At 43.5% G+C, this 25,514-nt stretch overlaps 1 protein-coding gene across 1 annotated transcript in view; it reads right to left on the bottom strand.

Moving 5' to 3' along the window:
- grid2 (glutamate receptor, ionotropic, delta 2) overlaps positions 1–25,514 on the bottom strand; it is a gene marked incomplete at both ends in the record, with an annotated part of 824,583 nt that overhangs the window by 334,972 nt on the left and 464,097 nt on the right. The window contains one exon of the mRNA XM_080739349.1: positions 21,808–22,095. Coding sequence (XP_080595475.1) covers positions 21,808–22,095 — 288 coding nt within the window. The remainder of the gene's footprint in view (positions 1–21,807; positions 22,096–25,514) is intronic.

Here is a 25,514-nt window from a genome sequence, read left to right as displayed (position 1 = left end):
AAATCATTGTGAAGCACACTGTGTTAAGAATCAACGGTGCCAAGCTAGATCAACAATTTATAACAGTTGATTTATAACCTCTGCAGTGAGAAACCTTTGTAAATCATGGAATCAAAAGCCTTTGTCAACAAAGCGAGCTATAAACCGGAGGAGCATCGCAGCTTGCGTTTTATTGTGGTGCTTGTTCTACTTGTTCTACAGATTAAATTCTTTTTTCATCCTCTGCACCATCAGTCTGTCTGCATGGCTGTCCATCTTTCTACATTTCAGTTTTTGTTTTCATTGTCTGTTTGTCTTTTTTTCTTTCTTTTCTGGGTGAGAAGGCAGGTGTGTTTGTCTCCCTAAACCTTTCTGCCTGTCTGTCAGTCCGTCTTTGTATTTACCCGTCTGTTTTAATGCTGATTGACTGTGAAGTTGGCATGGTTTTATTTGCCATGGTAAATCCTTTAGCCACCATGGCTCCTGGTGCTAATTATTGTACAGTATGCCTAATGCTTTAACAAAGCTCCACAAACACCTGCTCCATTAAACGCCTTTAGGAAACAACTCCACACACTGTATCACAGACAATTCAATTTTAAGTTTAAACCAAGGACTGTACAGTGTAACTTGAAAATAGGACGTTGAATCATATTAGAAATGTATCTAACCGGTACAACATTAATTGATGTACACATTAAATGTGATACAAATCCAACTGTTTGTAATGCAATAATGCACTCTATGAAACTAACTTGTAGGTTTATAGTATTCGGGGTGAATATCTTAACACCATGAAATGTAATGGAACCACACACAATTTCAATAAAACTAAGTCGAAAGATAAATACAAAAAAATCCCCCAAAACTGACACCATCCTCAACTGTGACATCGACAATGCATTAGCTTTTATAACCGCCAGTAAAGAGTAGTGAGAGTAATTCTAAATCAAGAGCTTCCTCACATCCTCATCATAAGGACTACCTCCAATATGCTGAGTGGGTTGACTGGCTGCTGGCTGCCCTCAATTAAGGGATTTCAACACTATGGAGAGGACTGGAGTGGGATGCCGACCTTGCCCAGGCAAGCAGGCAGGAAGGGGGCCATCTGTTTGAGGAAACCTCATCTGGGAGATGGTACCGGTCTATTAGTACTATACACACACGCCATCAGTGATGTTAAGTGACTAAGTACATTTACTCAAGTACTGTTCTTGAGTACTGTTTTGAGGTATCTGTACTTTACTTTAGTATTTCCAATTTCCAATTTCCAATACTTTTATTTCTATACTCCACTACATCTCTGATCGTACAATTTGTACAAGGGCGAGAAGTGACCTCGACCTAAAGGGCGAATTCAGGTGTCATAAGCAACAGCAGTAAATGTAAATTCGAGACAAAGCATACAATTGGTCTCGCAGAGGTAAACAGACACAGAATTAGTCCAATAAAAATGTATTGATCCTGACCATGCGCCCCCTTATTAATATCAACAATGTCGACCTCAAACTCTCCTCGCAATTACTCTGAAATGTGACGAAAACACAATATTTCTTGGCAATATGGCAGCAGAAAATACATTACATGATGCACTAACAATATAAAACAAACCGAGGTAAAACAGTGGACCAGTTGGATGATAAACTTCTCTCTGCCCATTCCTACACTGCCATCCATCCTCTTGGCACTTGGCTCACAGAGAAAAGCTGTGAGCTAATGTGTTGTAGCCGCTGACAGCACACAGGGATTTCACCTGTGTGTTCCCTGGCTCAGCGCTACTCTGTCTGTGTTCAAAAACCTACCCTTGTCTCCTCACCTGCTTTGCCTTCCCGCATCCCCTTTCCCCATGCTTTCCTTTTGAAACATGGCCCTGTCTACCTGCTGCGAGCTTCCACCTCCCCTCCCTCTGCCCCATCTTTCAAACAATCCCTCTTTAGATATCTTCCCTTTCCTCTCTCTCTCTCTCACTCTCTCTCGCCTTCTCCTGCTTGACTTGCAAAACCTCCCTCTGTTGTAAAACTTCCCCTGCTTTCTCTGCATGTCATCAGGTACCTGTCTCTTTCTGTACACCTGTCTCTTGTTTTGGCTTCTTATACCATCCTGCCTCCTCCACCCTGGCCGCCCATCTGTCTCCCCGACCCGACCGTAACCCACCCAACCTGCCTTGCCTCCTGCTCAAATCCCCTGATATTCCCTGTTGACTTCATCATTTCTACCCTTCAGGCGGCAGCGGCACAGGAGGTAGAGCAGGCGGCTGCTCTACCGGAAGGTAGATTGAACCACGGAAGGTTCCTGGGTTCAATCCTCGGCCCCTTCTGGCTTAACGCCGAAGTGTCCTTCAGCAAGACACTGAATCCCTAACTGCTCCCGATGAGAATAGGTTGGTGCCTTGCATGGTTGCCTCCGCTGTCACTGTGTGAATGTTGTACCACATTAGTGCGTAATGATGTGTAACGCTGTTTCTGTGCTGTTGTGGTGTGTGTGTGAATGGGTGAATGTGGAGTGCATTGTAAAGCTCCTTGAGTGTCTGAAAAGAATAGAAAGGCACTATAGTACATAAATGCTGTCCATTTATCATAATCTTCTACCCCTCCCTCTCACCTCCACCTTCCTCATGCTCTTGTATTCCCTTTTTATTATTATTATTTCCTCCTTCATTCAGAAGGGGTGATTTTTTATCACATTATATGTGTACATAGGTGAAATTCACCCTCTGCATTTACCCATCCTATAAAAACTAGGAGCAGCCATTGTGTGGTGCTCTGGGAGCAATTATATAGGGGTTAAGAGTCTTGCTAAGGGACACACATTGATACTGTACATTGCTGGCCTGGAATCTTACCTTGGACAACGAGGGGCTCTGGCTCCCCAGGCGGGCTCACTAACCATTCTGCTATGTCCAGCTAAACTACATACTGTAGTTTGGGTGCTCACAGAGGCTCTCCAGAGGTATACATCTGGCGTGCTTATCTATGGTAAAATATGTATGCTTTGATAGCAAGAGCATTATTGAACAAGTCTACACCAAGTTGCTCTCAATATAGGAGCACATTTTGAATGGCTAATGGGTTTTTATCATAAGAGCAATCCCTAAGGAGTAGTTGTGATTGATTTAATACTTTATTAAATGCAAACAGCAACAAGTCTAAAAGGACAACACCAAATAAGTCCTTGCGGTCTTGTTTCCATTGGGGTCCTATATGTATTCAATTCATAAAAATGACATAGTTTTTATTTTTTTTAATATAAATTCAATATCATCACAAACATATAAAACGATATACAGTGAGTGGGAAAAATGGGTGGGGGTGAAGGGGGGGAGGAGGTGATCACCTGTCTAAGGGAGAAATTATAATTATCTCCCACTATGGCCTCCTGAGAGGTATCCTGATAATGAAGTAGGACATTATTTTCCAGCAGCCAGAGGGTCAGAATGTTCTCATACTTTGGTCTAGCCAAGCTCTGTAGCCATGATATGAGAGCGGAATGAAACTACTTATAGAATTATGCTTTGTTCAGAGAATAAGAGATAAGTTGTTTACCACAAGGTATAATAGCATCTCTCACCCTCCGCTCTTTGCCGTTCTATGCTATGCGCCAAGGCATATAGAAATGAATCATCTGAGCTCACAATCAGACGGACATGGAGCCTTTTCAGGCAGTGTATTCATCCTTCAGCAGAGCAGAATATCATCATTCCAACCCCACCATTACAGCTTTGTCCATGTTTCTGTAATTTACTTGTATTTTGCAAGGTCACCAGGATGCCAAAATATGTTCCATTTGTGAGGGACAGAGTCTATTGTCAGTTATCACATAAAAATAGGAAAATAAAATCTGTTATTACTTCTGTCTGTCTTGCTCTGTTCCTCCAAGGCCTTTTTACCTTGTCAGACTTGTAAAGGTCCTGACACACACACACACACACACACACACACACACACACACACACACACACACACACACACACACACACACACACACACACACACACACACACACACACACACACACACACACACACAATTTTTCTCCCAAGACTATAATCACTATTTTTTAAATTGAATTGAATACATTTACATATTTTCCACTTTCCCTAAGCACTTCCTACGTGTTGCTCTTGCGTAGTCAGACATTGAGACGTTCCGCCTATACTTATAAAAACGGAGGAAATCAAAATTCAATGTATGGGTTGGAACAGCAACAAACCTATGACTTCTGCTTTTAAAACCGATCCTGACTGATACTGTCCCAATAAGCGTTCTAAACCAATCACTAAGCGGAGATCTCTGATTGACTGGCTATGAAAACTATTCCCTGTGTATCTCGAACACTGATCCCAACTGTGATATAATTTACAGTACATAATAGAAAATGGTTATTATGGTATGGGTTGTGACTTGTGAGTCCAAATGGTTTGAGACCTGTTTGTAGGGAACACTTGTTCCAGAGAGCGAAACCTGAACATAATATGTAAACTTAAAAACCCACTGCCTTCCAAAACCTTAAAAACCCACTGCCTTCCAAAACCTTAAAACCCCACTGCCTTCCAAATATTCCATTTTATGTCCCAATCTTCTTAGTTTCTTCCTATTGTATCTTCTCCCAACACCTGCTCTGAAATGATTGAGGGCCCCATCCCTTCACTATTGTTGGTGGGGAAACCTAGAGCTAGAGGTATAGTATGGGGTGACTCAGTAGAGTTTATGCTCTGGGGTGCATGAAGGTGCCCAGCAAATTCCACAGCTATGGCAGTTGTTTGGGACCCAAGTGACCAACACTGCCATCCTTGGAGCCCTGCTGCTGGCGGGGTTAAAAAGCTTTAAAGCCTTTTAGATCCTTCCTCCATCTCCTAGAACCGTCTGGTTCTCTTGCTGTCCCTTCACACACCCCTCCGCATTTTATATTTCCAAATCTTTCTGTGCACCTGCTCCTACTCACCCTCCCTTCCCTATGGCCACCTTAGTCCTTGATCCTCTCTCTCTCTCTCTCTCTCTCTCTCTCTCTCTCTCTCTCTCTCTCTCTCTTTCTCTCTCTCTCTCTCTCTCTCTCTCTCTCTCTCTCTCTCTCTCTCTCTCTCTCTCTCTCCCTCACTCCCTCCCTCTCTCCAGCCATTCCTTGGAAACGTATCATATCTCGGCACTCCACTCTGGGAGCCTCCCTACCTCTCTCATGTACCCAGTCCAATCTTATAATGTATTACATGCCGATCAGAGGGCTGCTGAATTTAAAATGGCTGGCCCATTCTTTTCCAGCAAACCATTTTCCAGGTCCACATGTAGCCACCTGTAAAATCACATGTAAATTCTCTAGTAACAGAACTGATGAAATTGAATTAAGCAGTAAAATGTACAGAAGTGTTTCAATATGGTTTGAATCTAATACAAAAAATGCACCTGTACATTTGTACATTTCCCCATTGAAAAAAATAAATAATAATAATTTCAAAAGGTAGCCAAGTAGGCTGAACGTTGTAGAGTTGGAACAGAGTTTCTAGCTAAAAGTATGAAGGACTAGTTGGGGATCAAAAAACGGGCAGTATAATAAATAGACCTGGGAATGACAGTAGTGTGATCACCTTAGCGATCCCACAATCACTGTATAAACAGAATGCAGAGACTGTGTGTTGCCTCAAGGAACTAGGATGCCAGGTAAACCTAGCATCTGCCATATAAATTGAAGGTAGGGATAGGGAACCTAGTTGAATTAGCCTGCATTCATTGTGGTCAAGAAATCAAACCTACCAAAAACATGGGAACAAGTGACCAAGATGTGTCTTTAAGGTAGCATCTTAATTGACGCAACTCTCTCCTCTGAGCGACCTAGCTCTTCCTAGCTTTCCGTGTTGCGTGCCGCACTGGTGAGTTGTGCGATCCGGGTCCAATCCCAGCTCAGATCCCTACAATTGGCATCGGAAGTGGCCTGGCCCTAACTCTAGCAAGCTAGCTCTCTTAGCTTCGCCTGTTGCAGGCCGGACTGGTGAGTTGGCGATTCCAGTTGTGAATATGCTGAATAGAGGTTGGCCATACAGTAGCAATGCCTCAGTGTATCCCTCCCTGTCTATCTCTGCAACATCTCTACCTTCCTTCACATGCCCACGGCAGGTGGTCTTCTGCTACACTTGAGAGACAATGTTGAAGTTGAGCGCCAATTCACCTGTAAGCCCCCCTGGAACATTTTCAGTGCTTTTCTACTTTCTGCCTGCCTCTCTCTCTCTCTCTCTCTCTCTCTCTCTCTCTCTCTCTCTCTCTCTCCTGAGAGGATGAGTCTCTACTCTGAGGTCATGGCTCCCAGTAAAAGGTCTGTCACCTGACCCTGCCAAATCTGCTATGCCTTCAGATCTAAGTCCCTGTTGCCCTCTATGCTTCACTGCATGGGCAAGTTACTTTCAAAATTTAATATATATTATATATATAACTAGTGCTTTCATTTTAAAGAAATACGTTATCTTACAATATCATTGTACTGTATCATGTGTAGAGTAAAATACTAATTATTACACTACTTGTTTCCACCATGAATCACTGCTACAGCAACATCAGTCTGGTGTTGGGCTAGCCTTCCCTAACACAGGCTGATTTTGGTCTAGAGGGGGCGGAATCACCGTCTGAAAACAGCCGGTGGATCCTATTGGTTCACGTTCTGTGCCATGGCCCGCCTCCCACTTCCTATGCTAGAAATTGCAGCAGGTTACCCCGGGCTTTTATTTTTCTTCCTATCGCCAAAATAAAAGCCTGGGTTTCCGAGGCTAGTGTTGGGATAATCCCAAACGTTTTCATGCCGTCACTACTACAGTAGTTAATAAAGCTGTCAAAGTTTAGTGTAAATCTGTCAAATAATTTGAGTGGAGTAAAAAGTACAATTATATATAGTTATTATTGATAATGATAATATATGATAATCCTCAAGTAAAGTAAATGCACCTCAAAATAAAAAATATAACTATACTGTAATTACTTACTTTCCAGCAGTGCCTACAGTAGTACCACTATCCTTTTCAAATCCCTACTTCTAGCATGATAACTCACAATGCCCAAACAAGTTATGGTTTCCTCATCCTCCATGTGAAAAAGGCTTATGGGTTTCCAAAGGCGTTTCATTTCTCATCTTACTTTCCCTTCCAAACAGCATATCTCCGGGCCTCCACTGGTCCTCTGTGACTATCCCTGTTAGTCACACACCACTCCATGTTGTCTGACTAATGCCATGTGTTAAGAAGAAGAGGTGCTGATTGACTTCAATGGAAGTGGTATTTTAAAGTCCCTGTTCACATGTCCCTTGATGTGATTTAAATCCTCAGAAACATCCTCTCTGTTCAATAAATGAAGGTCTACATGTGAAGTATCCCCCCCCCCCCCCCCCCCAAAAAAAGGCCCCAATTTTACACTTCTTTGCACTTTTTTCTTTGCTCGATTTTTGCCCTCATTTAGTATTCCAAATCCTATGAATTATGCATAATGTTTGAACCACCAGAATGTGTGTGTATCCGCAGAGAATATCCACCAAAGTCACCACAACAAAAACTACAAGACGGTCACTTTTTGACCTTGGTGGTGTGTCGGTGGCTTGTTTTGTATCACAGAATGTCCCTGCATATTTCCTCATTCACTAATGCAGCATTTAGAGAGCCTCTGACTGGCGTTCGGTGTGTGTGTGATTTCACTCCTCACCTGAGTTACATGTCCTGCTGCAACAAACATGTTTTCAGTTCAAACCAGCTTTTAGAAAACCCTATATTTGCGACCGTAGGTCGCACTTTACTATCAAAACCACCACAAAGTGTAAGTAACTCCGTCCGTCCGTCCGTCCCTCCGTCTGTCTGTCAGTCTGTCTGTCACACCTCACACGTCACACTTTTTCCCTGCTTATATCTCCGCAACCGTTGCCCCGATCCATGCCAAATTTTGCACACACGTTCCTTGGCTGCCAAACTACAACCTCCAAGGACCCCCGGAGCTCCAGGGACCCCCAGGTCCCTGGGGGACCCCCAGATGTAAAAAATGACCAAATGCGCAAACATGACCAAATGACCACCCCAACGAGGCTGCTCACGGGGAATTCCCGGGGACCACCGACTCCTGGTGCTCCAGAACGGATGCAAAAGTGGTGGCGCCCCCAGTGGAGGACCCCCTACACTGCAGCTCACATAAAATGCCGTAACTCCGGCTAGGAGCGACCGGGACAGCCGGGGCCGGTACCTATTCGTCCGCCTTGCCGGCGCGGAGACCCCACCCCTCATTTCTCACATGGCCCTCTTCTAGCGCCACCATGAGGCCGATTCTTGCAAAACACATTTTTGGACACTGCTCCTACAATTTTCACCCTCAAATCACGCAAATCGGTACACAGTATGTCTACACTCATCCCATCAACATGAATCTGTCCCATATAGCGCCACCTCCAGGCCGATTTTTAAAAACACATTTTTGGACACTGCTCCTACAGATTTTGCCCTAAAATCACGAAAATCACTACACAGTATGTCTACACTCATGTCATCAACATGGATCAGGAAGATTTTGGCAAAACACATTTTTGCCCTATTTGTGGAGATAAGTGACCTACGGTCGCTTATCTCCCGATTAGGGAGCCTTACTGGTAATACTTTGGAGAGACAGTATGCATAGTGAACAAAACTACCAGCATTTTCAAGGTGCTTCAACAAGACATTGACCAAACAGAAAGCACCATTTGGGAGGTAAATAGGTCTTAAAGCTAAATTATACTGCTACAAAATCATTTTATAACTATGAGCTCTACACATACATGAATATTATATGTTTCAAATTAGTTAAAAAAAATATGTTAAGGCTGAATGGGGTTAAACTGATGAAGAGAAAGAAACAAATAGCAAACTAGTTGGCAACATTCTGATTCCGAGATGGTTTCTCTACCACTATCTACCCTCAATGCCTTTACCAGGGAAGGCTGCATCTAATATTAGTCCACATGTCTGTTTCACCCGTTAGAAGTTTAATGTCTTTCTCATTATGGTTCCTTTCTTAAGTCCTTCCTGCGGGCTGGAAGAAATGTTAATGTAACTTCACTAAAGATTGACCCCTAAGAGTCCATGTTTACTGTCTCAGAGTTCAAACTAAGGGTTTTGCTGTATATTTTCCTACAGTACATTCCTCGTATATAATCTCCTTCCATTTCCCAGTGTGACTCCATTAGGACTCCTCCTTGCCTCCAGCAGGGGACCCTTCTGTCCCTTGCTGCCTTATGTCTTATTCACCTTGACGCAGATTTTGACATTTTAATCCTGTTATTCTAAATCCATTTTGGTCAGATACAGTATTTAAGTCCATGTAAAACTCCCTTTTTTCCCACTCTCTTTTTTCATATTTCAGATGTTTAACATTTTCCACTGCCAATCTGTAAAATAGTAATGTTGCATAATATAAAGCACTTTTTTTTCCAATGCTACAATTACATTCACTCAGTCACACGCAAACATCCACACACACACACACACACACACACACACACACACACACACACACACACACACACACACACACACACACACACACACACACACACACACACACACACACACACACACACACACACACACGGTCTGTGGGGAAGTTAATGTAAACTGGTATTTTATCTAGAATACAGTACACCTTATTAGTGATGCACTGACATTTATATTTTTAGCTTGCTATTTTATTTCACCAGACACAACTAAGTCTGCCTTTCTCTGCCTTAAGGCAGTCGATGTGAGGTCCACAGATGAAAGTCATGAGCATTTTCACCTCAAACTCAATGAGGACTCTCTAGCTTGAGCCCTAATTCAATGTCATTTCGACTATGCTTGCACCTAATGGTTTACTAACACTGCAATATCACTAAAAACAAAACTGCAGACCTCTCAAAACAAACTAATAAGACTACTACTACTAGGCCTCTCCCACAGGACTCACCTTCTTCACCTTAACACAATTGGTGCCTCTTAATCTGAAGGTTGCTTGGTGCCTCGGTGCCACGCCGTTTCCTCCATAGGCCGCCGCTATTATTTTGAAGGGCTGGAAGGGGGTTGTTTTTGTTTTTTTGGATTATCACTTGACGGCAACGATTACGTCATCTAGTCACATGACAGTGTGGGTACAGAAGGGAAACATGGCTGCGCGCATCCCGTGTCTAGAGTGTGCAGAGTGGAGCCCCCTTTTTGTATACAAATGTCTTTTATGAGTTATTGAAGTTTCTTTATGGGCCTCTCAATGGATTTACTATGGAGGAGCTTCACTTCGCGTGCACGCCCGACGTGCGTTGTAAACAAATCGCGGACATTGCCGATGCGGGCGGGACCGGAGCGACGTACAGTAAGTGATAATATCTTTACTGTATATACAGTAAGATTCACAGTCCTCACCGTCAACGGCGCCATGGTATTAACCCTTTCAATGACGGTGAGGACTGTCAACGGCAGCAGAACAGTTAAGGTAGAAGACAGAGTGCAACATCTCTCAATAATGGGTCTGGTCTTAAAGATACTTATACTTTAGGATCAGTACCCAGTTACCTGTCAAACTACGGTACTTCTAGAAAGAGTGAGTGACACCAGAAGAAGATTATTTTACCTTGTCCCCCAAAAATGTATTCTACTATGCTGCCACCAAAATGTGTAATGACCTATCAAAAGACATAAAGGTTCTCCACTCCCTATTCCCAAATTCAAAAGTAACCTAAAATAAGTCTTGTTTTCAATATACTAGTAGTAAGACACCTCCCGACTTGCCCATTCTTGGCCATCTGGTCAGTGATGTCGGACCAGTCACCAATATATGGAGACCCCATGGTAGCCATATATAGAGATCCATGTACTGTATATAGCAAATCCCTTTTATGCCCATACATGGAGATCCCTATCTGAACCAGCCACACAGATATGGGCCATGTCTTGGCCATCTGGCCAGTGATGTATATCGATGACATCAGGGAACTTCATATATGGGCATACAAGGGATTCTGGGGAATACCCATATATGGACTTTTACATAGGGTGATGTCACCTGTGATAACACCTGTGATGTCACAGTGATGTGTCAAGGAAACCATAGTGTCAGGCATGACCTTCAGAGATACAGTCACAACAAGAGGACATAGTTTAACTACCTGAACATCTTATAGTCAAATCTGACCCTCGCCCCCACCCCTACTTTCTCTGTAAATATAGGCTACCTTATGATGCCACTGAGCTTTATCCCAATCTTTATTACTGGGCTAAAGTATTCAATTAATCAAAACTCCTTCCTTCCTTCCCACCAGCCTCAGAGTCAAACTGATTTTATATTACAGTATATAGAACGTCTTCATTTCAAACTACAGTGTGTCCTATTCAAGCCCTCTCATTATCTCCTTGCAGCCCTCTTTTCTTACTGTCTCATCTGGATAAAGTATCTCTGTGGGAAACCATTCAAGCAGCCAAAGTACACAGCTTCATTCCCTTCTACTAAAGACTTCTGTCAAACAGAAGAATGATTCATGTGGTGCATTTTCCCTGTCTGCATGAAAGGACAAGAACAGTATGAAGTGAAATCAGGTACAAGTATCTGGACATCATTCTATTATTGGTCATTTGCTATTGATCAACTGGAAAAAGCATTTGAACTGTTATCAATCTGTGCCTTTCCTTAGTTGACACTTATCACACAGCCAAGTGCATTTTGAACCTCACCCATTGCAATGATAAACTAACCATTTCATCAGATTTGTATTTCATCTCTCATTAGGCACCTTTGTTCTCTTTTGTTAAATTGTTGCCATTGCATTTTGGAAGCCTTTTTTATCCTGACAAAAAAAAATCCTATTGATGTCAGTGATTGTTAACAGTGCTTTAATTGGTTCACTTTGTGCCTGGTCTCAACCCACAGTCAGGGTGGCCATGGAGAGCAGGGACGTGCAGAGAATGTTAGAGAGGCAGGGGCTGAAATTTCTAAAAAGGCCTTTTGGTGAAAATATCGAAAATAGACGACCTCCAAGCTCAGGTCGGCTATTTTCGATGCTTGATTCCTACACAGAGAGTGCAATTCTTTCAACATAAGATGCTGCATTCAACTTCAGGAGAGTTTGGACAAGGCAATTCTCTTGAATGCTGCCTTCAGGTATGACATGGAAGGGGGGGGGGGGCATTTGCATTTCTTTCACCATAGTAAAAACTGCATTCATGGTCTAGAGAGGGCACTTTTTTACAGATGGATAAAAGGGCAGGGGCTCAAGCCCTCTTTGATGCCTATGTGTGCAAGTGCCTGATGGAGAGTCTATCTCCATGGTTCTGTTCTGGATTGTTACTGGATAGGTTACTCGGCAGCAAATACCAACCTGTCGCTCATATTCTCTGAAAAAAAGCATGGCATGTCGAGAGAGCGGCAATGTGTGAGGACACCGAAAGGAGAGTTGGGAGCGAAGGAGAGGGATACAATAGAGAGAAAATATGAGTCCTCAAATGTCCAGAACGCATCAGTAGAGCTGAAAATGGGGATTGGGACAGAGGCCCTTCAGCTCACAGTCCATTGTGTGCTCTCTAAAGGACTCTCCTGTCTTGTACAGAGGTCATGCCTTTTGGGAACACTAACGCTCTTTTCCTATTTTCCCTCTCTGTCCCTATCACTCCCGCTCCCTCTTTCTCGTTGAGCAGAGGCCATGCCATTAGGGAAGAATAGTGACATCTTTGAAAAGGGCTTCTGCAAGACAGATAGAATCAGGGCCGGATCTCCCCATAGGCAAGGGGGGGCATTGCCCCCCTAAATGCCCTGTCTGCCCCACCAAACAAGATGGCATGAAAAAATAAAAATATATATATTTCGTTTTTTTTTTTTTTATATATTATGCTACAGCTGTCGCACCACCAAAACCAACACCATTTCATTATATATACATTTTAAAAACTCAGATCGCCAATGCCATCTCTCTCCCTCTCTGCACCTCAAAAGAAGTAAAACAAATAATAATGTTCCAGCCAGGCCAGCAGCTCCGCCCCCGATATGCGTTGAATGCGTAGGACGTAGGAGGGAACAGCAGTCAGTCTCGTCTCGACAGACAAGTACACGCACCACTTCTGGTTGCCAACTAACTTCAGTTTTGTCCAGCGCATTAAGGAACTAATCGAGAGAAGGAACAGTTTGTTTTTTAGTTGTGCTTGCAGCTTGTTTCACTTTAACTTCTGTTCTCTTTCTCTGGCTCTTTCGGTCAATATGCGTCGATTTCTGGTTTCTAAACCTCGCGACGCGAGTAGCACTGCTGCTACGGCTCCAGTCAGTCCAGAGGCAGGCTCCGAGCCGTCGTCGACTCGGGGTACAGCTGCTCTGACCTCGACCCGACCTAAACCCTAACCCCCAATTGAGTTCCACAAGCACGGCAACAAGCTGAAAGCGTCGCCGTTCGCAACGCAGCAGCGGCCGCCGACAACAGCACACAGGGAGCAGGAGGTAGAGCTGCTGCTCCTCGACCCGACCCAAGCCCCGTTCACATTAAGCACGGCAACACAAGCTGAAAGCTTCGCCGTACACGACGCAGCAGTGGCCGCTGCTAACAGCACTGGCTTAAGCACAACAGCACCATCACAGCCCGCTAATCTTGTGTTTCCAAAACGTCATTTTGGCAAGACAGCACGCGCATTCAGCCCGGGCTGGTACCGTGGAGGAAGACCATGGCTGGAATATTCAGTGAAGCTAGATGCGTGCTTTTGTTTTCCTTGTCGCAAATTTGGAGGAAATATAATGTCATTGTCTGTCTGTCTGTCTGTCTGTCTGTCTGTCTGTCTGTCTGTCTATCTAGTGTCATATCAGTGTATCAATCTATCCATCCAGTATCATATCTATCATCCATCTAGTGTCATCTCAGTGTCTCAATCTATCCAGTATCATATCTATCATCCATCTAGTCTCATATCAGTGTATCAATCTATATCTATCAGTTTATAGTATCATTTGCATTCATCTTTGTCAATCACATCAGTTTATATAGCTATCACACCAGTAACATGTCTGTCTTTTGTCATCACATTATTTATCATTTCTTTAACCTTTTGTTGTTTTTTTTGTGTTTTTTTTGAGCGGTGGTCACAACGCTCCTATACGTGGCTGTGTGTGTGTGTGTGTCTGTCTCCGTCCGTGTCTGTATGTAGCCTAAACTTCGGCGCGTAACTAGTGCCGCACCATTTACGCCACTCGCGCAATATATACATCAAAATGTGCGGCTCGGCCGGGAATGGTGTGCTATTACCTTTCGTTCCGATCCGCCTTACCATGCCGACGTAATCGGCAAAAAACGACGCTTAATTGTCCCCATTGACTTATAATGGGACAATGCAAGAAATCACTTTCAAGTATTTTTCTCTCGTAAACCATTGGAGCTACAGTTTCAAACCTCGGAGAGGAGATTCATAATGATTTTAAGAATGAATCGAAAAATAATTACATCACTCGGCCTCATGGTGGCGCTATAACGGCCCACTTTACGTTTTGCCCCGTAACTCTTGAACCGTAGATCGGAAAATTAAAATTCTTTTTTCCCTGGATTCCTTGGGTCAAGACGCATCTCCCCATATAGGCCACGCCCATTTGCGCCAGGATAGATTTTCCGCCATCTTGAATTTTCTCCAAAACACACCTTTTGCTCCTTTTCCTACATATTTTCTTCAAATGTCACAAAAATCGGTACACATGATCTATGAGGTGGGTAAACCACCGCTCAGTTCACACGGGTGTGATTGTTTTTTTTTTTTTTTTTACTTTTTTGTGTATTTTATTTCTTTCTGTGACTTGTACTGTACACAGCATGGTGTGGTGTGTCATTGGTATAAGTGTGCCAAAATGCATAGGTTTTTATGCATTTCTGGCGTTATGACCCCCTAAAAAGGTTGCCCCCCTGGCATTTCCTCTCGCCCCACCTACTACTAGAGCTTACATCCGGCCCTGGATAGAATGGCCAAATCCCACAGGAGTCATCTGCTGAATCATTGATCACAGAGAACATAGGGGGATTGAGGTGTGCGTGTGTGTGTGCGTGCGTGCGTGCGTGCGTGCGTGCGTGCGTGTGCGCGCGTGCATGCGTGTGTGTGTGTGCGTGCGTGCGTGCATGCTATCATTAATTCCCATATGAGCATAAACGTGTTTAACAAAGCCTAATTTAAGCTTGGTGTTGTGTGCCAAGAATGTCCGTGAATAGTAGACATATCCTCTGCGCAAGACTAAGTATTAACCAGGCTTAAGTGTGTGTCTTAGCTTCTTGAATTTGACTGGAAATGCCACAATCATGACTTTAAGTCTCATGCGGTTATCTTGCTGTAAAATATGTGCAGCATACTATGAAGAAATCTCAGGCTTAATTATTAACTAAATACAATGCTTTCACACTAGTGATAAGCCAGATACGGATATGAGTTAAGTAGTACAAGTGCTTCTTCATATTACCAATTACCCAGTTGAGAACATGGCTGCATGGTATAATGTTGATTGCAATTGTCACATAATAAAATGTCATGGAAGCTGCACAATGCAGATGTAATCAAGTGTCTCTTTTGAAATGAATAAAGTTCAATTAGGGGAGCAACACATTCATCCTAATTGTTGCCGTTGTGCTAAAGAAAAGTGATTGGAGCAAGCGATACAGAGTGAAGAAGCCATGAAGAGTACACTTGGTGTAAAATTCATTGCATGTTCATTGCATTTTATGGCCAATAAAAGTTATCCTAATGATGATGATTATTGTACAGTATTAGACTGTAACCGGGGTATACGCTGTCCTTTATAAAGGCCAAGGGCAAAATGACACAAACTGACAAGTTGCATGTGTCTTATCCATGTGATTGACCGATAAATAATTGTTGGCTGGGTCTAAAATGCCTTATTTCACATTTATATCTGGGCCATAATGCATTATGCGCTGAGCAGAACAGCACATTATTGCGACCTATGGTCGCAAGTTTACTATGAAAACGGTCACAGCTTGTCTGTGCAGGGTATCTCTGTCTGTCACGCCTGACACTGTGGTTCTATGGGTTTGTCTGTGGTTCTATGGGTTTGTCTGTGGTTCTATGGGTTTGTCACTCTGACATCATGCTCTGAAGTCACTGTGATGGCTTGATGTCCCTTTTATGGAGATCGCTGATGTCATCATGAGTCACTTGCAAATTAATTAGGTCCTTGTCCGTTTTATGCACATATATGGAGATCCCTGTCCCAATGTCATCAATATTAAGCGCATATCTGGGAATGCCCATATTTGGTAATGCCCATATATGGGCATGTTCTGACATCACATTGTTGAGTACTATGCAGGGGTCTGGTGCAACTGGTCCGATATACATCACTGGCCAGATGGCCAGTGATGTATGAGGAAGCCGCGCCCCCACCTCTCCACCCTCGTTACTGTTGCTACCAAGCCCCCAGAACCTGGGTGAGCTCTGAAGCGCCATGGACATGGTGGCCGTTTTGAGGTACTGCAGTTGGGGCCAGAAACATGAACGCGCATCTAGGCTTCTTTATATTGACGCACGTTCATACCGGAAGTGCTCGACTGCTCGTTCATGAATCGGAGCCCCAGCGCGTCCATGAACACAAACTATGACGCAAAACGCGTCACATAGGCCCCACTACGTCACGGTTTTACTACCCGGAAGAAGGGGTGAAAACGCCTCATGCGCTGGGTGAGCAACTCAATGCAAGTGGACGGGCGGGGATCTCTGGTGTCCTCTCTATTATTATTATAACTCTATGGTTGCTACGTACGTCAAACTTTGAAGCTGACTTGTGTCAGAGCCCGTCACTCAGTCATTACCCAGAACTTCGAAAATCTCTTCCAAATCCGTCAACAAGGCCTGGCATGCATTGGAAAAATATTAAACTATTTGACTATTTGACTATTAAAAATAAACAGCAGAGGAATACTTACTGTATAAGGAAATCGCTCTCTGTCTGCTGGACCTATAGAGCCGCTTTAACTGACTCAGATCGATTTAAATATGAATACACTGTATTGGCTAATATGCTCCATGACTATAACACCCAACACCTTATTTGTTATGTTAAATAGCTACCAATCTGGCTAGCCATCATCAAGGAAAAGTTTGGTCGCTCGCTACTACTCTCGAGAGAATGAATAGCTACTGATTAAGCCTAACATCAGCCATAAGCATGCATTGCCAACAATATCACAGACTTTGATTCATGCCATTATAATGATTAGTGTTATTGACCTGGGCGGCATGTGAGTTTCATCAAGTCTTGTCATATGAACTGAGAAAATAAGTGTTGGTATAAAATGACTCATTTCATACCAACACATTCTACAGTATGTGTTTATCATGAAGCACCAAGGAATAGGCTACTTCATCTAATATAAGCCAACTTTTATCACTGGACTGGACAGTTATGTGTACCACAACACAAGGTAAGAAAGACAACAAATAACAGCACTTAATGAATATACCTACAAGTGAATTTAACGCCCAAGCGGTGTGTTAATGTATTTATTTGATCTGTGAGTGTGATGATGGTGTGTGTCAACAGCCTATAGAGCGACAAATGAGGTAGGCTATACTCTACATTAAACAACAACCAGAATAAACTGCTTCAAATGTAGGCTAGGCATACATGTTTCTTATCATGCCGATTGCTTATAAATCTATAACATTTGATATCTCTGGCGTGAAATGGTTGCGATTTCTGAAAAGTTTTAGCTGCCGATCGTCGCAGATGGAGACAAGGGTGTCGTCGCACCAAATTCTGGGCCCTGGGTACAAGGATTCACTGCGGGCCCACATGAATGTTCTTTATCGGGGGATTTCAAAAATAGCAGATCTACATGCTCGCAGCGCGGCACTGAGTGCCGCGCTGTGAGCTTGTATATATGCTATTTTTCAATAGTCTAAAAATAATTAAGGCCCTTCCACCTTGGGCCCTAGTAACTCAGTCCCACTCCCCCCCTTGTGACGCCCCTGCCCATAACCTCCACTGCAGCTACCCAAGTCAAAGATGAAACACTGCACGTTTTAGGCTACCCCTGTTCATTCAGCCTACATTAGGCTATACCCAGTAGCTATTTATTTATTTTTTATAATTTTTATCCCACGATTTTGCAACCCATTTTCACCCAGTGCTAATTGCCTATGTAATCCTGGGCTCTGCTCTCCCTCTGCCGCGCCTGGGGAGACAACGGACTGACCTCATGCTTCCTTCAATGCATGAGTAGTCCAAGTTGTTTCTTTTCACCTGACAGGGGGGATTTCCCTGGGATGGACGTAGCGCGTGGAAGGAACACGTTATTCCAACCAGTTCCTTTCCCCTCCATCAAGCGCCCCGGCTGGCATTATTGAGACCAGGATTACTGCATGTTTTTGTGAGGGTATCAACCCTAGGAGACACGGGGAGAACATGCAAACTCCACATAGAAAGGCCCTATCGCTGACCCCACCTAGGGTGTGGGCGCTGATGATGCGGAGGGAGAAGCACGCCCCCAGCACCCACAGCGTCCCCCGGCGGGAATCGAACCCAGGACCTTCTAGCTCTGAGGCGAAGCGCTAACCACTGCGCCAAAAGGTCTAGATATTTTTCCAAAGCATATCCAGGCCTTGTTGACGGATTGGAAGAGATTTTTAAGCTCTGGGTCCAAAACGGAATTAATATTTAATGTGTAAAAATCCGCTGTATTTACATTCATAGCGAATGGGCCCTTTAGAGGCGGCTGTGATTCTAGACGGAGGTCTAGGCAGGGACAGCGTCTGGAGGGGCGGAGTTGCGAGTCATCCATTGGCTTCGGGCGAGGTCGCATGTCGCCCAGAGGCGTCTTACTAGTAGTTATAACTACCTTAACTTGGATAGGTATAAAGTGTCTTTGTTCAAAGTTAATATGCATAATTATAAACATTCCTAACGATGAAGCATTATCTCATTGGCATCCGCCAGTGAGAGAGACTATGGAGTTGTGCTCTGGATAGGGGTTCTGCTGCTTTTGGTGCAGTGTCGGGTGTGACTGAATTGTCCTATGCGGAATTTGCATTCTGTTCCGCACTTCACACAGGGGAAGACTAATGCTGGTCTGTTTGTCTGGCTTAGGGCCTCATTCTTTTGCCTCAGTCTCTTTCTTATAATGCATTATAATAGTGGTTATCTCAAATTATAGAACTGACCTGTTACTGAGGGGTCCACATGTTCACGCAGATGCAAATATGCATGCCATACATGTGTGCTCACACCTGTTCTGAATGTTTGCACACACACACAACAACAGCTAAGCGCCAGGGTTCCAGAGGGACGCTGGGAGATTGTGGAGACAGAGTGGCACTTTATGATAGAGACACGGCACATTACTAGTCAAGTGTTAGAGTTAATGATCTGGAAAGAGGGAGAATGAAGAAAGAGATGGAGAGCAGGGAGGAAGGGATGGATGGAGAGAGCGGAGAGAAAAGAAACATACACACAGACAGATGGACAGAGGAATATTATGCATTCAGACCACAACTACATATCCTCTTAGCACTTCCCTCTTCCCCCTCCCATGGACACGGGTTAGTGTATACTGAGTGGCTTTTCATGCACTAACAATAATGTGTAAGTGCTGGACATTAAACTATACCATAATGTCACTGTGTGTATTCATGTTTATGCGTGTTGAGGTTCAAGGTGTTCTGTTCTGTTCTATTATCATATGCACAATTGCATGCAGGGAAATTACTTTGTGTGTGTGTGTGTGTGTGTGTGTGAGTGTGTGTGTGTGTGTGTGTGTGTGTGTGTGTGTGTGTGTGTGTGTGTGTGTGTGTGTGTGTGTGTGTGTGTGTGTGTGTGTGTGTGTGTGTGTGTGTGTGTTTGTGCGTGCAATGTGAGTGTTCATGTATACAGCCTATTGTGTGATCCATGAATGAAACCAAACTAACTTTTTGAGTGAATAAAGTGTATTTTTTTTTTGTATGGCAGAGCATGTTAATAAAATATAACTTCTACAATAGAGGGTATGCGTGTGACATCATCATCATACCCAGAAGTTACGTATGCGGGAATGCCTACTGAGTGGCAAAATACTGCTTTCTGGCCTTGACATCCAAACAGAAAAGTCCTATCTGATTGCATAAAACTACGTCAAACAACGTTAAACTCACATTGCCACTCACTTAAAATGTTTTTCTAAATAGTCAAAAAAGGCAAAGAAGTTTGGTGATAAGGGGTAAGGCATGGATGAAAATAGGGCCCTTGGTTTACATTACATTACACTAAGCCTTAAACTCCCCCAAAATACATACCTAACCACAGCCAAGATTGATGGTGAATATGAAGTAGTGGTGCGCGTGCGTGTGTATTTCTACATCCATTAGTTCTCTAATGTCCTACCATGCTGAGAGACCATCAATAATGTTACATAACATATATTCAATATGCACACACTGCTAGGCTCTCAGGATCAACCTATAGATACCAGCTGATGTGAGTCCTCTGCCTAATCTACTGCAATGTCTGCTCTCTCACGTGGTGGATGGGTGTCTGTAGGGGTGGGAAGAACAATGCACCATGCACTATCCTATATGACAAATAGTGAAAATAACAAATCTACAAGCTCACAGTGTGTTGTGATGCGACATGTTGTGAGCTTGTAGATCTGTTATTTTCACAATCTCTTTGAAACTTTTGGTTTGCCTACTAACAGCATATAATGATATGCCTAGCCTCGGAAACCCGCCAGCTTTTATTTGGGCGATTGCGTTAAAATCACTGTTGCTAGCACTGTTGTAGGGAGTGTAGAATTTCCCTAACCAATCAGAGTGGAGGCGTCACACCGAATTTGTTGACGTCATGACACAGCAGCGTTCTCTGCGCTGAGCAGAGGGGGGTGGGGGGAGGAGAACACATGCTATTGGCCGGAGACTCCCGGAGAGATTCGCCGGGTTGTGTAATCCCCGCCCATTTGCCAACATAAACGGTCCACGTTAGATCAGAGTATGATATGTCCAAAATAGGGATGTACGTGTTGTGTACCTTACATGATGTAACTCCAAAGGTGGACAAGAAATCAAAAATAATTGCTCCATTGATAAGAAATTGATAATTGAAAATATGCTCCTCATTGACTATTGTATTCCATAAATGAACGCACACAAAGCTGATTCAGACAATATAGAACATCACAAAACCCAGTAGCGAAATCAACAGGAAGTTGACATTTCTATTTTCTTACACTACCCAAATCTCTACCAAAGTGTTCTTGCCCTTTAAGCTCCTATAGATAAGAGAGTAAGATGTATGGACACAAAATAGATGGATGGATAGATACTGTATAACTAGGTAGTGTGTACAAAATAATTCACACATTTTAAGCCAATTACAGCCAAACAGCATGAAATATCAAAAATAATCTAAAGAATCCAGTGGAAAAAATACACATACAATGGCATGTTGTTCAAGTGGGCTGTTAAAGCCTCACCATTACTGTATTGGTGTTATTTCTTTTCCTGCATAGGGTGTCTGCCTTTGAACCTCCCTTAGCAATGTGGTAACTAAAAAAAAGTATATACTTTCCATTTTCCCATAGTCATACAATTTAGGCATTTAGCAGACGCTCACAGCAGAGAGACTTACAATAAGCAAGGACAGCACAGGAGTACATCGGAAAAGATGTTATGCACAGTAGCCACTGTGATCGAAAAATATATATTCAAAGATTTGCAAAAAAACACAAAAAGAAACACGATTTTTCAAAAAGCAGATCTACAAACTCTGAGTGCCGCGCCACAATCTTGTATATCTGCTATTTTTCTGATAGTTAACGCATAAAATAATGGTTTAAAGTGGTTCCAGATATAAATGGGATAAACATGAGCCCCCTCTCACTTACCAAAGTCAGAGTCGTAGAAGAGGACGAACTTCTGCCAGCCGTACTCTGACACCACCGTCATGATGACGTCGTTCAGGTAGACGGGCGGGCGGACCTGCAGGGTGTAGTCGTCGGTCCCGGGGATGCGGCTGGTCGCGGGGCAGGCCGAGCGGGGCGTGCCGGCCGGGGACTTCTGGATGAACAGCAGGGGGATGTGCATGGCGTCCGCCAGCGTCTGGAGGCTGCCCGCCGACATGCAACCAATGGAGCTCACCAACGCCAGGATGCCGCGGTTCATCAGCTCACACGCTGCGTTTGGAGGGAAGGAAGGAAGGGAGAGAGAGGGTGCGTGGAGGGAGAAAGGACGGAAACAGGAGAGGGAGAAAGAAAACAAAAACAAATCAGTGTGTTATATGCAAAGACTGTGGCCAATTGGCCTAATGCATATCGTCGTTGTCGGGTGGAAACCTTGTATGTCCAAAACTGCTCGTTTGGTGGCTAAATATCTTGAAGAGAATAAACTGATCTACGAGTTCCAGTCTGGCTTCAGAGAGTCCCATTCCACAGATACATGCCTCATCTATTTGAATGATTACATCAAACGTGAAATTCACGATGGCAAATATTGCGGCATGGTCATGCTGGACCTCCAGAAGGCATTTGACACCGTCGATCATTCTATTCTGATTGAAAAACTCAAAGCTATTGGTCTTGATAGCACAGCAGTGAGATGGATGCACTCTTACTTGGTGGGGAGGGAACAGATGGTGGAAGTCAACGGAACCCTGTCCCCCCCCCTCCCAGTAAACTGTGGAGTACCTCAAGGGAGTATACTAGGACCACTGTTGTTCTTAATATACGTAAACGAAATGTCATCTGCTTGTGACTGCAATCTGTTTCTGTTCGCGGATGACTCGGCTCTCCTAGTCTCAGGCAGAGACATTTTGCAGGTTGAAAAGGCCCTTAACTGTGAACTTAACAAGATCTGCACCTGGCTCAATGACAACAGACTCTCAATTCACCTAGGCAAAACTGAATGTATCCTCTTTGGATCTAGTCAGAAACTTAGCCTAGTTGAGAACTTCACAATTAAAGTAGGTGACACTGTGATAGAAAGAAAAAACCACATCTGCTACCTGGGTTGCATCCTGGAGGCTAACCTATCCAGTGAAAAAATGACCACCAAGGTAATCAATAAAGTCAATCAACGAATTCGCTTCTTGCAAAGAGTTGCCCCACTGATCAATATTAAATCCCGAAAGACACTAGGAGGTGCTCTTATTGGGCCCCTCATTGATTACGGAGTCCTTGTCTGGTATCGCGACGCCCCAGCTGCCTTAAAGCTAAAGCTCCAAACAGCCCAAAACAAACTAATTAGGGTTGTGCTTGGTCTCCCTCCTCTGACCCACCTTACCGAGCATCACCACGAAAGCGTGGGGTGGCTCAAAGTAGCTGACAGAGTACAGCATCTTGCAATGGGCCTGGTGTACAAGATACACTACACCTCCAAGATTCCCATGTACCTGACAAACTACTTCTTAAAGGTCAAGGATGTTCACGATCATAACACCAGAGGCAGCTCCACTAATCATCATCAGCGTAGATTTAACACTAAACAAGGCGCTAACTCGTTCTCCTGCTATACCATCAACATGTGGAACGCCCTTCCACAAGCCCTAAAGGAGAGCAAATCCCTAGCCTCCTTCAAAATTGGTATGAAAAGTCACCTTCAGACAGCAGCTACCCGTGACTTGTAAATAGACTAAGCCCCCATGCTCCCCCCCCCCCCCTTTTTCTTTGTATTCTGCCTTTTGTATTTGATGTTATGCTTTTGAAACTGATATTATCCTAGATAAAGTACTATGTTCTATCCGTCTGTCTTTCAATGTCATATGAGATACTTAAAGTGTGGTTCCTGTGGAAATAAGCCTCGGCTTTCTAGGATCTCCTTTTAGTTGACCTTGTACCAGTGATTTGTACTGTCATGAAACTGTACTTTTTTCTATTGCAAACTTCTAATAAATTCTTCAATCAATCAATCAATCATTTTAGAAATAATTGAAACTAGTGAAAATAGCCGATCTACAAGCACACAACGCCTCGCAGCGCGAGGTGTTGTGTTTTAAGTAATCACACACAAACATATGTAAACACAAACTTGCGGACACAGATATTCTGTACAAGCTCGAGGATAAACTCAGGCACAGTTTAATTCCTGTGTGCGTCTCACTCAAACCCACATGCAGGTGCTGTGGTTGTTCCAGGACAGGAGTTCCCAGGTGCTCGTGGTTTGCGAAGCACAAAAAGACAGATGGCCTCTCTTGATGCATAATCTTTACTACATCGCACAACGGCGCTGTGCGTTGAAAATGATCGACCGTCTTGATCTATAAGCTGGGCTCATTTCAGTGCCGTACGACAAAGTATCAGGCTTTACAATTCTCCCATCTCTGCCCATCAAGCCTGTCCTATGCCTTTATCCTCCCCTCATTCTCCACTATTCATTCATCTTCATTTCCAGTATATTCACTTGATTATGCTCAGTTAACTGTGGTATCAAGCACCGAAAATAGCCGACCTCCAAGCTCACAGCGCGTCGCAGCAGGACGTATTGTGAGCTTGGAGGTTGGCTGCACGGCCCTGGAGGTCTCTGCACGGCCCTGGTTGACCTATATACATTTAGCTATAAAATACTGGTTATGTCTGAAGCTCAGACTGTAGATGTCAGAGCAAGGGAGGAAAGTCTCTCCAATCCAGTAACTTGCAATGAATGACAGGCCAAAATAGGGGAGTATTGTTTTGACAGGGGACACAATATATAGACGAATTGGCAGATTGGCAATCATAACGGCGGTGTCAACGGCCACTGCTTCGCACAGCGTGAATTTGTCTATAATGTGAAGACAGACCGGCTATTTAATAACATGCAGCAGCACAGCAGAGAGGTAGAGCAGTGCAATGGTGGAATAAGACATATCATCTCCACCAAGACCAAAACATAGGCATTCATACTCAATAATGCCCCCTGCCCTTCCATCACAATGTTTTCTACATCTACAATAAAGTTCTTAACATCACCATATTATGCAAAGGCAGTAAAACTAATAACCTTATCACATTTGTTCCATCCAAAAACAAAACTTTTGTTTCCTCCAACATTTGCAAGGCACAGAGGCCTTCCTTATATACTGTATATATCATTATCAAGTCTAGACATCGAGTCCAGTACAGCACAGTACAGTATGGTCCCTGGTGTGCATTAACATTGCACTCCATCCGGGGGTGGTACACCACAGAATTACATTATAAAACAGTGTATTAAAATGTTCATTAAGTAATAGCGCATGTATGTGTGGAAAGTGCATGTAAAAGTGTATTTAAAAATTCCATTACACAAAGTGCATTATAAAAAGGGACCTGGAAGCAAGAGCTGTAGTTGTTAGTGTCCCCCTACTGTCTCTCTGTATCTCATTTACATGCTCTGGCCCTTAGCTCCCATATAGAAAACATCATCAAAATATGCAAAACATTAGCAAATATTCTATATTTGGGGAAATCAGTAATAATTTGAAGTGGCTAACATTCGTAATTAACATAATCTTCAACTACATTTCCATGCAAATATTTCTGTACTAACCTCTCAAAGATAAAAGGTTCCCCTTTTTTAACTAGACATACAGACAGACAGGCAGACAGACAGACAGACAGACAGACAGACAGACAGACAG

This window comes from Nannobrachium achirus (assembly GCF_963921795.1).
Source record: "Nannobrachium achirus genome assembly, chromosome: 12".
NCBI lineage: Eukaryota > Metazoa > Chordata > Actinopteri > Myctophiformes > Myctophidae > Nannobrachium > Nannobrachium achirus.
Note: the sequence above shows the minus strand (reverse complement) of the source record. Positions and strands in the feature narration are given on the sequence as shown.